The sequence below is a fragment of the Harmonia axyridis genome, chromosome X (genome assembly GCF_914767665.1).
Source record: "Harmonia axyridis chromosome X, icHarAxyr1.1, whole genome shotgun sequence".
NCBI lineage: Eukaryota > Metazoa > Arthropoda > Insecta > Coleoptera > Coccinellidae > Harmonia > Harmonia axyridis.
The window spans coordinates 5,966,360-5,982,589 of NC_059508.1; the positions used below are offsets into that span (position 1 = coordinate 5,966,360).

General features: G+C 33.6%; 3 protein-coding genes across 4 annotated transcripts in view; 1 reads left to right on the forward strand and 2 right to left on the reverse strand.

Annotated features, from left to right (window-relative positions):
• Positions 1–16,230, forward strand: part of LOC123686544 (tyrosine-protein phosphatase 99A) — a 465,126-nt gene that overhangs the window by 266,412 nt on the left and 182,484 nt on the right. The gene's annotated exons all lie outside the window — the stretch shown is intronic.
• LOC123686541 (chromobox protein homolog 1-like) lies at positions 316–3,537 on the reverse strand. The gene is made up of 2 exons (XM_045626760.1): positions 2,519–3,537; positions 316–1,853 (listed from the first exon to the last, which is right to left on the reverse strand). The coding sequence occupies exons 1-2, from the start codon at positions 3,007–3,009 to the stop codon at positions 1,778–1,780; spliced, it is 567 nt and encodes a 188-aa protein (XP_045482716.1). The 5' UTR covers positions 3,010–3,537; the 3' UTR covers positions 316–1,777.
• Positions 3,795–7,055, reverse strand: LOC123686540 (chromobox protein homolog 1-like). 2 transcript variants are annotated; one of them, XM_045626758.1, is made up of 4 exons: positions 6,307–7,055; positions 5,705–5,728; positions 4,741–4,777; positions 3,795–4,208 (listed from the first exon to the last, which is right to left on the reverse strand). In XM_045626758.1, the coding sequence occupies exons 1-3, from the start codon at positions 6,891–6,893 to the stop codon at positions 4,747–4,749; spliced, it is 642 nt and encodes a 213-aa protein (XP_045482714.1). In that variant the 5' UTR covers positions 6,894–7,055; the 3' UTR covers positions 3,795–4,208; positions 4,741–4,746. The 2 variants fall into 2 exon arrangements, with proteins under 2 accessions (XP_045482714.1, XP_045482715.1); XM_045626759.1 differs by lacking the exon at positions 5,705–5,728 and having other exon boundaries at positions 3,797–4,208.

A 16,230-nucleotide genomic window follows, 5' to 3' on the forward strand; every position in this document is an offset into this window, starting at 1 on the left:
TCGAGACAATATTATACTTAAATCTGACTCAGTTGGAGTTATTTCAGGGTAACTTACCCCATAAATGTGGCAAAAATATTTCTTCGTTAATTTGTTTATTGAAAAATTCATCCAGTCCAGGAAGGTTTATTTCAATAATACCAAATCTTCAAGAATACAACTAATAATACTGTACAAGGGTAACAGAAATATTAATGAAAATTCATATGAAATATAAATATAAAATTATAATAATAATTATATATTATATTATTAATTATAAAAAAATATAGGAATACACAAACATTAAAATTAAGGATGTTACTGACATATATTTATAGTTCTTCCCTGAAAAAATAAAGTGAATGCCTTCTCTTGATCTTGCTAGTTGACCTATTTCTCTTACCAATGGCTCGATTTTATCTTTCTAGTTAGTTCAGTTCAAATACTGCTTAGTCTATGTATTCAATATTTTGAGAGATCTCAAGTAAAAAAAGGAAGAAAATTTAAATCACAGTGTTCTCAAAGTTGCCAAAAGAGCTGATTTAAAAAAAAAAAGAAACACGCAGAATTGATGAAAATAATGAGGAATAGTGCGGTCTAATCATGAAGTGACTTACTTTCCTAGCTGCAGAAAACTTTGTTGAAATAACAATTGCATAGTGAAAATGGAAGCTACAATGTCCTAATGCTAATTAAATATCGACAGTAAAATAATGTTATAACAATTTAAATATTGAATACAGGGTGTAACTATATGAGTGTGAAACATTTAAGGATGTGATTCCTCATCGAAAAAAATTATAGGATCTTTTATATGAAGAAACTTCATTGGAGTATCCCTTGTTAAGGTAAAGCCCCTCAAAGGGGGAACATAAAATTTATATAAAAATTTTTTTCACAGGCACTAAAAAAGTTACAATATTGAAACTACTACCAAAAAGACATTTAGCCAGTAATACATTTGGTTCACCCCATGGTTGTAAGGGGTGGAAAACGCAACCCCTAAAATTTATTTCCAATGTAACTTTTTATCTTATTATTTGTTTTCCATTTAAAAATTTATTTTCGATAGCCGGTTTCATTCTCAACAAAAAATGGCTCTTTGGTTTTTTGCCCAAAATAAACCAGTTTGCAGCAAAAATTATTTTACGAACAAATACAGAGATACATCGTCATGAATGCGAACTGGATTCATTGTTATTTTGTAATTAGTATAGTATATCCAAAGTCACTTGGAGGAATGAATATTTCGTTTATACACAAGGGTTGTCCAATAATAAGACGAAAAGTTACATTGGAAATAAATTTTAGGGGTTGCGTTTTCCACCCCTTACAACCATGGGGTAAACCAAATCAATTACTGGCTAAGTGTTTTTTTGGTAGTAGAAAACGTCAGGTTGATTTCAATATTATAACTTTTTTAGTGCAGCTTGTGAGAAAAATTGTTATACAAATTTTGTGTACCCCCTTTAAGGGGCTGTATCTTAACAAGGGATACTCCAATGAAATTTCTTTATTTGAAAGATCCTATATTTTTTTCGATGAGGAAGAACCTCCTTACATATTTCACACTTATTTAGTTACATCCTTTATAATGATGTGATGACAGCTTGAATTTGAATATTGAAGATTAATAGATTGACATTTTGAAATACATGATTAATTCAGCTGTGTGTGAATTATTACAATAGGTATAAGATAACTAACGAAAAACTGATCTGTAAAATTAACAAGTCGAATGAACAAACCAACCCTCGAATTTTAGGTAGAAATGAAAATTGAAGCATAACAAGAATTACTTTCCATCTTCTTCGTCATCTTCTATGGTCACCACATCTATAATTTCTTCTTCCTCTTCTTGGGGTGTCGACCTGAAAAATCCAAAGAGTAAGTTTCAAATAATAATTTTTTTTTTCAATCAACCTGTATATCCCCTTGTTGATATACAAATATAGTGAAAAGTGAATACGATATCAAATCGAAATGTTTATTCGTTATTTTGTAGATAAGGTTTCGTTCGGATCGTTGAAGATATCAACGAATATAATACGTGTGTTCTTGAGGTGGTTTCATTATTGCGATTCAACATTTTTGCTAACACAATAACCTTATCATATGGATTGAATGAATCACATCCAAACATGATTCGAATTTAAGAATGATAAAATTTGATCGATATGCTCTTGATTTATCATTTTCGAAAATAAACCGTAGCATTATTCGAAAACAAAAAAGTTAACCTGCCCTCAAAATTATTTGAAATTTGTATGAAATCGCCTTCCAAAATTTTCTTCGGAAGTAATGAAAGCTATTTTAATGAAATTCAGTACACGAATCGTTCGCTATTGATTTTTTTTAAACAGTAAAATCCATCAATTTTGAAGTCAACAAATTGAAACATTTCAAATATTCAGTTTTCGTATTCAGCGTTGAGACAGGAAAAAACAGACAATTTTTACAAATATGTTGAATATATCGAGAGAATGATATTCAGAAGCATTGAAGAATCGAATATAATGAGAAGGATAATACCCACCAGCGTAATCTTTCTTCGTAGAATTCAATTACCAGCTGTGGACAAAGTTCATTCGCGATGATTCTAGGTACCAGGTCGGCCTCGAAAACTCCTTTCCATTTGACCAAAAAAAAAATCTCCCCACCTTTCTCACTAGCACCAAGAATCAGTTCAGGGGTGTATCCTTTATCGAAGCCTGTTGGCCTTCCAGTAACAAACCTGTTATGAAATGGTCTGTCGATGTTGTTGACCATCCTCTGTTTCCTCTCCTCAATTTCCTGCATCATATAATGACAAGAGAGTGTGTTCTGTTCTTCCCATGTACTTTCCTCACGTGGATATCCAAACCACTTGACCAGGTAAGATTTCCTTCCATTACCATCGACCCTGACATCTAGCAATCGTTCTGGCATGTATTTTCCTGTTGGTAGAGGTGATGAACCAGCTTCGTCTTGAGTCATGATGGACATTACCAAATTCGCTACTTGGGAGATTTCTTGAGCTTCATCCATTTTGGAGCTACGCACTCACGTAATGTTGATTAAGGCAATACTAGATGAAGACTGTCGGTTGACAAACGTGTCACCTATTTTGAAAGCTACAGGTTCAACCCCCCCCACCTGGAAATTGCGTCATAAAGCTAATTATAAGGACTCGCCCTCTTATGTTACTGACAGATTGAACGTAAAAAATGAGAGCCTCACGTTCCTGAAGATTTTATTCAGAAGGGAAATGTGATTTCAATATTTAGTTTTCATGCTAATTGGCTACTCCAGATACACAAAGATATTTATAATATTTTCTGTCGAATGTTTTCGCTTCAATAACATTATATATTGTCTTCGACTATAGCGATATTTTTCATTGTGTAAGAATGAATTGCATTGGCTAGTAGTTAATTCTTCCGTTTTTTGAGAAAACAGACTAATTTTAATTCCAACTCTTCTAGAATTTATGTTTCAATACTTTTTGGAAATTGGGGTTATATATTTGTCATCAATTGTTTTCAATTCTTAATAATATTTATCATCAATAGTCGATGATGGATATAGCAGAAATTACACTTAATGTGTGTGATTTTTTTAGTGGTTTTTTAAGAAAAACATTAGTCAACGGGGTCAGATAATTCTTGATTAATGATCGATATAGGCTCGATTCGAAACGCTAGGTGAAAACTATGAAACCTATACTTGAAAGTGAGTAATTATCTAACTCTGTTGAAACATCTGGCCGAAAAAGCTCCCATTATTTAAAAAAATTGAATTTGAGGTATTATTTACTGATAACTCTCATGATTAATTCTTAAATATTACACAGGTATCTTCTACTAGCTTTCATTTCTCAATATTGAAATTGTTTGGTTTTTGAGAGATAAAAAAATGCGAGAAAAAATGTTAGGTGAAATAAGTGGTTTTCAGATTCGATTCAATCCCGGTTATATTTCTGGAAAACTTATAAATGATGGAGTTGGCAAATAAGTTGAATTAGTTTTTGAAATAGACATTTTATTGAAACATCGACATTTCCATTAAATATTTTATGTGGTGAACGAGAAAATGTTTACAATTTCAATATTCTAGTTGACAGTGGACCTAATCTATTGATTATATTTATATATTTGGAATATAATTGGATATATTTTGGACCTATGCTAAGAAAGCAACACCAATTGAAGTGGGATGTCATTTAATATGCTTCTACCTGCGAATTTCTGAAACAAAAATACGTCCAAATTTAATTATTTCGAAGGAGTATGAAATTAATATCTATTTGTATGAACCAAACTTTAACGATCTGATATTATTTTAAATTTCAGAACCCCAAATTTCGAAGTTTGAATCCGTAATATTTCCATTGTCAATGAAAAAGTTTTTAACTCTTTGAGTTAACATTTTCTCGACTAATATTTGTATTACGAATTCTCAACCTCCTTAATTACTGAACGATGGGCTGATATTAAATTTTTTGGCTCCTTCATTCTAGAACTTTTCTGCAACCAAAAAGGACTTTACAGTTTGTTATTTCCCAATTCACAGAAAAATTGAAAATGGCTATCCAGCTTTTCAACAACACTCTATGTTCACTCAATGAAAACATGTTGATTCAGTTCCAATAATTACTCATGAATTTTCAGGTGTTTCATCAACTGAAATCAATTCAACTCATCATTATTAATCAAGTCTCAAAACAAATTGATATTATTTATCTAATAAGGAGGTTTCAGAATCTTCATCGTAACTTACCAGATCTTATTGTTTTCGTCTGGGATCCGAACTCCTCCTGGAATTATTAAGTTATTCAATCAATTCAATGAATTATTCAGTGTCAAAAAAAATAACAGCCTTAATCTTATATCTTTTATATGTTACGGATTCTATAAGTGCCAACATTCCTAAGTAGGATGAATTAGACGATACTTTTTCTACTTGATAATTCGAAATTTTTTTTCGAATATTTCGAATTTCGAGTAAGTAACATTGGATATATTTAAATCGATCTGCTTCTTCAGCATTTCGCCCATAGTTTATCGTTTTGTAGAGCATTTGCAAAGTAAAATAAATACAACGATAAGTATTTCAACATTCATTCGTTATCGAGAAATCATATCATCTGATCTTGTTTCAGGAATTGCATTGATTGATCTCGAAACTGAGTGACTAATCGAGAGAAATTTAGGTTTATATTTCGTTTATTTTTTTATAACGATATCTAGATGAGGATTATTGTCGGAAATCTTGATTTCCTTTTTTATTAGTATATTCTAAAACAAGTTGCAGAATGGGCTCCTATTCCAACACGAATGCGAAATTGGCATGAGTGTTGGATTTGCGTTCTGCAACGAATATTAGGAGATATTTTCTCTATTTCAGTCAAGTTTTGTGAAATATTATCGAAATTCAATGAAAAATTCAGATCATATATCCTAGTGACATTTGTATTGTATCTTGGCAATTGGTGTGACTGTTACGAAAATTGACAGATTACGGAATTTCAATTTGAATCTTATGTTTCGAATTCAGAAAAAATTATAATTACGCCTTGAATTCGTGAATTATGTCTGACGACACTGTAATGAGTTCATTACAGCATCGAATGAAATGAATCAATAACCAATTTTTCACATATCATTCAGACTGCAATCGATTTTTCCAATTAAATCTTTCAATGCTTTGGGAATTCAGTGAGTGTTGATGTGGATTTACTTACCTTAAAAATCCAATTCCTTGATGGCTAAACAGAGAAATTATTAAGTGCCCTCAAGAATAGTGACAAATATTTTCTAACGATTAAGACATTTTTATCCCCGAATTGGACAGAAATTAAGAACCAGATTTTTGACAGTTTCAACCCGATAATAGACTCTTAAATTTTATACGAGTTCATTTCTGTCATTGTTCATACCGAACGAAATTTTTTTTGCATACTGTTGTCACGACGTTCAAGGTAGAGAATTTCTGTTTTTTTTCAGAACTAACAGGCGAACCTCTAGTGAGCCTCTGTTCATCATGTTTATTTGCAATATTCAATAGAATATTATATTAGGTTGTGTTGAAAGCAAATAAACTCTATTATTATCATTATTATAATGAAATGAGTACTTGAAATTATCGATTCAGGAAAATCAACGTCGGATATAAAGTAAATTTATCATTCGATAAACTACTTGAATTTTTCAAACATGAAATTTGATTCGGCTTTCAGGTTCAGTGTCGAAAACGTTAATTGTGATAATCAACAACTTGAGGAATTGAATCTTAAGAAGATGTGAAATATTCAGTTTTTCCGACTCAAGAAAACAATATACTTACCAAACAAGATTGTCCTCAAAATATCTCATGATCACCTCTGGCCATATCTGCTTGGCAACTCTACGTGGAATAACCTCAAGACTATCCTTATTATGCCATTTAAGAATCACATCGTAATCATCTCCATTTTCAATCAATCCTATCACTTCATATGGGTACTCGGGTCCTCCATATGGGAAGTCTTCTCCTGCTTCTGGGAACTGGTGTCTTTCATATGGACACTGTTGCCTCCTGGCGTTCCTAAAATCAACACCGGCTGCCATATCTTGTAGCCCCGAAGAGTGACCACCTTGATTCTGCACAGCCTGTCGGCTCTTATTGAACTCGTCCATAAGATGGGAAAAGGAGAGTGATATACTTTTCAGGTGACTCTCGCTCACCCAAGTGTTTTCTTCTTCCGGAAAACCAAACCATTTCACTAGATAAATCTTGTTTCCCTGCTCGTCGATGACAACGTCCTTAACCCTTTCGGGAAAGGATTTCTCTGCAGGAGTCGAAGACCGTTCGACTCCTGCTTCTCCGCATTCTATAGAGCAGCTCATCACACCAGTAGCTAGATCTTCAATGACCTCCTCTTCTGAATCCATGATGCAAACAACCAATCAGACATACACTGATCTCAGACTGCAGTTGGTGAATGTATCGATGCTAGATGCTTTTTGAGGAGGTGATTGTTGAGTATTGGCTTTAGGAGTTTTTGCGCCTGTCCGATGATATATCGTTAGCGTTGCAGTGAGGTACGATTGCAGTTGGCCTGCGTGTAGAGATTGAAATATTATTCATTTGTCAATTCAGTTATTTATACGTAGGGTCATTATAACATTTATAATTTTATTGTCATTCGATACGAGAACTGTTAATATATTTCCAACGATATCTGCATCACATTTCTTTCGAATAGATCTCATACCTCATAGGAAAACAATCGTACGGTACAGATGGAATTCCATAGAAATCATGGAAATTCCTTATGTTGTCTACTGGAAATGATTAACATTTCAGGATTAAATTTTTACATGTTCCTGTTATAATTCAACATCGTCAGCAGTCATGAATTAGGTCTTGTGATTTCAATGTTTGAATGAAGTATTAGTATGTCGAAAGAGATCTGTTTGAATCGATCACGAATATATTGAAGGAAGATGATAGTAACGAATGGCAATACTTCAAAATTTTAAATCATTCGGTATATTAGTTGAAGAGTTATTGAACTAAAAATAATTCACTGAGGAGTTAATGTTTATTGATCACCTTGTATGACGGGCCGAGCAGAAATTCGAATTTTTATTATGAATTAATTCTTTGTGGTTGAAAAAACGAATAAAAATTGTATACTGTATACTACTTTATCTAGATTTATCATAAAGTTTTAGATTTAAAATTAAACCTGGAAATTTTTGGCATTTTTATAGTTTTCGGGTTCAGCGTTTCCTCTATTCTTGAAAATATTCCTCTAGAGCACGGTGATCTGAATATTCAGTTGATTCCAAAACGAAAACATACGAGAATAATGGGGTTGACCTCACCGAGAACATTTGTTTCCATCTCATAACACATTGTAGAGTGTAAACCTCTATTCGAACCCTGGAGTCTACCTGTCTGTTACTTTTTCTATCTATAATTCTTGGTAGAATCTTAAATGAATAACTGCTTGTCTTTGTAAAGCAACTGGTTTTTGTATAGAATTTTGTTCATACAACTCCATGTAGTTTGCGAGAAAATATGTTTGTATTCCACACATTGAAAAATGTAAATTTGGTTTAATTTTAAATCTAAAACTTTATGATGAATCTAGATGAAGCAGTATACAGGGTGTCCCGGAAAGAATGCGACAAACAGATACCATGAATTAAAGTCATCATGGAGGACTCGCAACAAGAGGTTTCAATTGTCTGAGTGCATTCGTTTGGGATATACAGGGTGATGTTCATCTCATAGGTGAAATTTCACAGTTCAACTCTTCAACTAATCGACCGAATAATTTCAAATTTTGAAGTTTTGTACCCTCTACTATCGCCTTCCTTCAATATGTCTGAAATCGAATAAAACAGATCCGGACTAGGACAATTTTCAGACTTTTCCTATTTTCGTGAATATTGGATCACACTGTACGTGAACATTATGTTTTTTTCCGTTTTTGTAACCACAAAGAGTTAATTCATAATAAAAATGCTAAATCTCTGCTTGGCACGGCCATACAGGGTGACATTCTTTCAAGAGTAAAATTTTTTTAAATCACTTATTCTTCAACTTATCTACCGAATAATTTTAATTTTTGAAATTTTGCCACCCTTTACTATCGCTTTCCTTCAATATTTCTGAATTCGAATGAATCAGATCCCCAGACTAAGACAATTTTAGACTTTTTCTATTTGCCTGATCGTTTATATCATGATTTTTTGTTTTGATAACTACAAAGAATTAATTCATAAATTAAATTCTAAATCTCTGCTTGGCTCCGTAATACAGGGAGACCAATAAACATTCCCTCATGAAAGAAATTTCATAGTTCAAAAAATCTTGAATTTATCGGTAAAACTATTTCGAAAATTGCTGTTTTTCACCCTTTACGAATGCCTCCCTTCAATATTTCAGAAATCGAATAAATGAGTTCCGGACTCAGAACATATTAGATTTTCTCTATTTTCATGAAAATTGCATCACCCTGTACGTGAACAATAATTTTTTGTTTGTTTTCTGTCAGAACAAACAAAATTGAATTACGAAATAAAGAATAATTCAATGAAGACACATACTATGTGCTTGGTTAGCAAAAAACATAACTACAATATTAGGAACAAAAATGATTCAAGAAAAAGTTCGCAAGAACTGAATGTCAGAATTCTTCAATTTATCACAATATCGATGCTTTCATTTCTGTTTCAGTTGAAAAAGTCACTTACAAAAATATCAAGAAAATGAGCTATTAACTCAAGGAGTACCTTAAACTTCGATAGATTATCATTTTTTATTGAAATTGAATTATTATTGTTTGAAAACTATTATGTATACTTAGTATCGGATACCAGTAGATTCTGCAATTTGGGAGACGGGAATGAATGAATAAATAAAAATGCTTTTTCGATGATTAAAAAGATGTTTTGCGTACAGCTTGCTGGGTTCCGCATCATTAAACCAAGTAATAGTCAGGTCATACTCTAGACAATTATTATCGATTTCAGTGATATGTATTTCCACTGAATAGTTCAGAAATGCGTCAAGCTTGTCTCAAGATGCTATTTTTGAATAATTATGTCCCTTGGGAGTAAACTTAATTTCTCTCATTTATAACAGCAATATACATGGTGTCTCGGGAGTAACTGTATGTACATAGTCTAATCAGAGATAGAGTAAAACTAGGGGAGTACGGATTAACAATAAAAAATTTTGAATTAATTCATTATGGTTCAAGACGGAATTATTGAAAATTACTTTGAATTTTTTTATATTTTTGTTTTTTATTTAAATGAAATCAGGAGACTTATACCTTTATGGATTATTCGAACATCGTACTCGTTCTAATCCCTATATCAGAGATATTAACAGAGTGGCATCCCATGAGAACAAAAAATTTGAAAAGATGAATATTGTGTATTAATTATGATAGGTGAAAATAGTTTATTTGGTGAAAACAGAGGTACATAACGACACGTTCATTATCAGATATATAAATCAAACCAAGGGTGGTAAAATCGAAAATGCTATGGGATAACACGTTGCTGCGGTTGCTTTTTGCAGTGTGGCAAAAACAGACCTCCTAAATTTTCGTCGGAAAGGACTTGGAGAAAAAGGCCTGACCTGTGTTAATTGAGGGGAGTTCTACGTTCGCTGTTATTTTGGAGTCAGGTGAAAATGGCCCGGCAATGGCTTTCTCTACATTGGAAATGTACATTTCTGAAAAGGATAAAATGGAATGGGTACTCAGTTTCTGCTTTGGTTGAACATTGGAAAATCTAACGCTTGTTACCTCATCAACAATGAATATAATATGAATCCTTAAAATTTGGACTTGACCATATAAAGGGTGTTTTTTTTAGAGCTATTGAACTTTAAACTGCAATAAAACAACGATGGATTATTCGATTGACATGAATTTTATTTATCCGCAAGATAATCTTGTGGCATTACATTTTAAATATTATATTTGGCATATGACCGCAACGGCTGGCTTGGATGTAGTCCAATCTGGACGTCCAATTTTCGATCACTTTTTCCAACATTTGTGGCCGTATATTGGCAATAACACGGCGAATGTTGTCTTCCAATTGGTCAAGGGTTTGTGGCTCATCCGCATAGACCAATGATTTTACATAGCCCCACAGAAAGTAGGGTAGCGGTGTTAAATCACAAGATCTTGGAGGCCAACTCACAGGTCCATAACGTGAAATTAGGCGGTCAGCAAACGTGTCTTTCAATAAATCGATTGTGGCACGAGCTGTGTGACATGTTGCGCCGTCTTGTTGGAAACACAGCTCCTGGACATCATGGTTGTTCAATTCAGGAATGAAAAAATTGGTAATTATGACTCTATACCGATCACCATTGACTGTAACGTTCTGGCCATCATCGTTTTTGAAGAAGTACGGACCAATGATTCCACCAGGCCATAAAGCGCACCAAACAGTCAGTTTTTCTGGATGTAACGGTGTTTCGACATACACTCGAGGATTGGCTTCACTTCAAATGCGGCAGTTTTGTTTGTTGACGTCGCCATTCAACCAGAAGTGCGCTTCATCGCTAAACAAAATGAAATGGACGTAGTGTGCGATACGTATTCCGCACAGAGCCATTATTTTCGGAATAAAATTGCACAATTGCAAGCGTTGTTCAGGCGTGAATCTATTCATGATGAATTGCCAAACCAAACTGAGAATAAATCACCTGACAGCTGTTGAATCGGTTGCCATCTTGAAAAGTAATGCGAACTGAAAGTTATATACCTCGAAAAAAAACGCCCTATACAAAACCAACGAATTTGAGATTTCAAGATTCGATATAGAATAACGATGTATGAAAAATGATCACCTCGAGCTTCATTTTAAATTTCGTGTAGCGTCTTCAGAACCATAGAAAATCAAAGCAGAGTATCGAAAAACTATCAGAACAAAATATTCGATCAAGTTGAAATTGGGCCTGTATTAATAATAGCATCGTAATCTTAAAAAAATTGAAGTTGAATATCGAAAAAAGAAGGGGAAAGAATTGGCATGATGTCAGTAAATTTTGAGCGTTCATTCGTCCATATGCTAATTGCGTCCTTGTCAAACTCAAACTATGTACGTGAACTCATATGTGACCTTATACATCAAAGAGACCACCAAAATGCAATTTCGCCCAACAATCAAATTATCGGCATATCAAAGGGTTTGTTTTCATAATTGATTGAATCTTTTTCTTTTCGGAAGGTTATATTATGAAGTAAGTTATGAAGATTCAACAGTTTTCCATTATAAAGATTACCTTGTTTCATTACATATTCATTATAGAATTCTTATTGAGATTGGAACTTATATAGGTATCAAAACTTAGAAATTTGTAAAGCAATGAGTAATCGACGAATATCACTTAACAAAAAGTTCATAATCAATTTGTATTTTTGTAAAATTTTGTCTGAAGGAATACATTCAGTTTAAATCTATGTGACATGATTCCCCAATATAAAGAGCCTGTAGCGATCCTGGTACATCTGAAAATTCGAAAAATCATCGCTCGGAGAATCGGTTTCGGAGCTTATTTGATATTATTTATTTGTATTGAAGGGCCTTCTAAGGACAGGAGTAATTTATTTTGTCGACATTGGCCCTATATAGTGACGCAGTGATGATCATTCTTCAAGAAACCCGCACGGAGACTGAAGAACAACTCCGTGAAAGAGAATTTTTAGCAGGTTATGTATTGATAGATAGCATATTGAGTTCTGTTTGTGGTCTGGCTAGTTATGTTGAAAAATCATTAGTTAGTGGTGTTGAATCTTGTCGGGTAAGGTGACGTTGGTGGTCCAAAATGCCCATCGCTCATTTCTTATATAGATATAGCCCTTCCGCTAAGAATCCAGGTATGTAGGTATACAAAATCTACTAAGAGTCACAATCTCATACCTATTTTCTCGATATTTGAGGTTTGATGTTTTCTTTAATGATAGAAAATTTGATACTCTTTTTTTCAACCATTTTTTCATAATGAAAAGTTATTTGCATCAAATATTTCTTTGTGGGCAGGAAGGTCCTAGGAAAAAAAGTCATATGGAGTACCCCTCCTAGGATCAAACGAGTATACCGAGTGAATCGTCTAAAATCAGTTCACGATCCTGGGTGATTTTTTCTTGTTGGATACCGAGTGAGAGATCTACCGGCATAGTGATGAGGTCCAAGGGGTGGAGCCCCTTCGGCGAGCAGAGCGAGTCTAAATGATAATGATAATATTAACCATTTTCTTTCAGATGTTGTAACATTTCAGGTGTGATTTCTTTCTCTGGCGAATATACCTATTCTTCAATCATACATGTGTGCTACAAGCTTTTGATAAAGTTGCATTATGTAAAGTGGCCCTTAGTGTTTGTCTCGTTATCCTGAAGGCTGGAGTGGGAGGTGAAAAAAATCCTGTACTATCCACCCATTTCGTTGTTGCTTCCAGTCGCTAACGAAGTGCAGCATCCCTTTTTGGAATGTATCCAACATGGATTTGTGGCCAGTTACATCCCGATTATGCATCAGCATCACACTAGGAAATTATTATTGAATTCAGATAACAACCAGGTATTTTCCACCAGGGGAATATAAATAAGATTTTATTGGAAGTCGATACTGTGCGTTGTATAGATTTTATTCCGTCCATGTTGAGAGTCAGTTTGCTCTCAGAGATTTTTTTCAGAGCATCAAGTTATATAATGAAAATCTGTAAAGAGGTTCAGTAAAAATGTTGTGTCCCTCTTAATTTCCACACTACAGATTCGAGCGCACTGAAAATCTGCATGAAGATGATGACAATTTCTGGAAAAATGTTGTAACTGTAACATTCTGTCGACTTGTTTGACATAGAGCAAAATTATGAACATACACTGTGTCCGTAAAGTATGGAACAAATTCATTTTTAGCTAAACAGGCCATTTTAGGAAATAATCCTGAAACACGTCGATTTTTCATTTTAATTTACTGTATTTTAAAATAATAATCTAATATACAGGGTGAATTACTTCCGAGTCATGACGTCACCGTTATTTTTTTAAATAGAACACCTCCATTTTGTCTCAATTTTCCGATTACTCTAGCTGAGCTGATTCCAAAAATTTATCACATGTTGATTCCAATTGGTACAGGGTGGACAAAAATACAATAGTTTTGTGTGTACTCATGAAGTAACGCGTAATATTCTTCATCAATTAAATTAACAATATTATCAAAAATACTCATTGTCTAGTGGCAATTGCTTTGAATGTAACATCCTGTAGTTTGTTACATTTTGAAATTAATAAAAATGAGCTGTTTCCAAACATGTTTGGTACTTGTGGTCTAGCAAACAGAATATGAAAGAAATTATTTCTCATTTTTATACATTTTTATTAAACTAAAAATGTAACAAACTACACGGTGTTACATTCAAACCAATTGCCGCTAGACAATAAGTATTTTTGATAATATTGTTAATCTAACTAATAAAGAATGTTACGCGTTACTTTATGAACACACACAAAACTATTGTATTCTTGTCCACCATGTACCAATTGGAATCAACATGTGATACATTTTTGGAAGCTGCTCAGCTATAGAGTAATCGGAAAATTGAGACAAAATGGAGGTGTTCCATTTAAAAAAATTAAGAAGACGTCATTACTCGATAGTAATACACCCTGTATATTATATTATTATTTTAAAATACGGTAAATTAAAATCAAAATTCAACGTGTTTCAGGATCATTTCTTAAAATGGTCTGTTTAGCTAAAAATGAAATTGTTCCATACTTTACGGGCACAGTGTATATTATTCTGCTATATGATATTTTAGGAATATACTGAGGATAATGTGTACTGATGTTTCATTAAGGAAACCACAAATTATCGACTAGAGCTTGAACCATACGTCCATACATGTTCTTCAAAGATGATTTTGTGGCCTTTGATCTAAGTTATACGAAGATTCACTCCAAACATCGGAGTTGAATTGATTTCGACCAAAGTTTCAGCAAGTTAGCGTGTTACCTGACTGAACATATATTGATTCCGACTATTCATGTCAATATTGAACACATTAAAAGTCGCCGTATTTTGTTTAGAACTTTCCCGTCAATATTCAACACATTAATCTGAAGATATTTACCCCATATATTATTCTTCGTATTTTCCCACATTGGAAATAGGAAAATTGTACAAATCAGTTGAGTGTATTATTATCGTTCCAGGAATTAATTTGTTTATGGCGTTTCCTTGCTACTTTTCCGGTATTAATGGTCTGTTTCTGTTCGTGAGGGATTTTCATTTCATGCCGATAATAAGGATGACCAGTTCGATATTTCTGTGCTATTTATTCTGTGTTGTATACCCTGGATAGAACAGCTTAAGTGAATGATACAAACTACCGAAGAATAATAATTCATTAGAAATCAAAACAAATATTGTCTCCATCCACTTTGCTACAAAATAGAATCTCGCAAATCCTATATTCCTATATTCTTGTTTATTGTCCGTTTATTGAATAGAAGCTTCCGGTATTAGATGTAATACCTGTCTGGGAAAATTCCAATCTGTTATTCAATATTTTCAGAAAACATGTTTCTATTATAGCACCTAGAAAATGCTAGTATTACTTATGAAAGAACAGGAATATATAAAAACTCAAAGCCTTAAAATGAACCAAGATGAAAGTCTTCATCGATGAAATTTATTCAAACCAATATAGATGACCAAATTCGTGTATATAATAAACCGAAACCATCAATGATATGTCTCCCTAAAGAATTGAGAGGAAAGTCGAGTTGAAAAAGACACAGTAATTCAACCTATTAATAAAGGGTGTTTTTTTAGAGCTATAGAACTTTAAATTGCAATAAAACTACGATGGATTATTCGATTAACATGAATTTTATTTATCCGCAAGATACTCTTGTTGCATTACATTTTAAATATGATATGATTTCTGCATATGACCGCCATGGCTGGCTCGGATGTAATCCAATCTGGACGTCCAATTTTCGATGACTTTTTCCAACATTTGTGGCCGTATATCGGCAATAACACGGCGAATGTTGTCTTCCAAATGTTCAAGAGTTTGTGGCTTATCCGCATAGTCCAATGACTTCACATAGCCCCACATCAAGTAGTCTAGCGGTGTTAAATCACAAGATCTTGGAGGCCAATTCACAGGTCCAAAACGTGAAATTAGGCGGTCACCAAACGTGTCTTTCAAAAAATCGATTGTGGCACGAGCTGGGTGATATGTTGCGCCGTCTTGTTGGAACCACAGCTCCTGGACATCATGGTTGTTCAATTCAGGAATGAAAAAGTTAGTAATCATGGCTCTATACCGATCACCATTTACTGTAACGTTCTGGCCATCATCGTTTTTGAAGAAGTACGGACCAATGATTCCACCACCCCATAAAGCGCACCAAACAGTCAGTTTTTCTGGATGTAACGGTGTTTCGAAATACACTTGAATATTAGCTCCACTCCAAATGCGGCATTTTTGTTTGTTGACATAGCCATTCAACCAGAAGTGCTCTTCATCGCTAATGGACGTAGTGCGCGATACGTATTCCGCACAGAACCATTATTTTCGAAATAAAATTGCACTATTTGCAAGCGTTGTTCAGGCGTGAGTCTATTCATGATGAATTGCCAAACCAAACTGAGAATAATTCACTTGACAACTGTTAAATCGATCGCCATCTTGAACAGTAATGCCAACTTAAAGTTATATACCTCGAAAAAA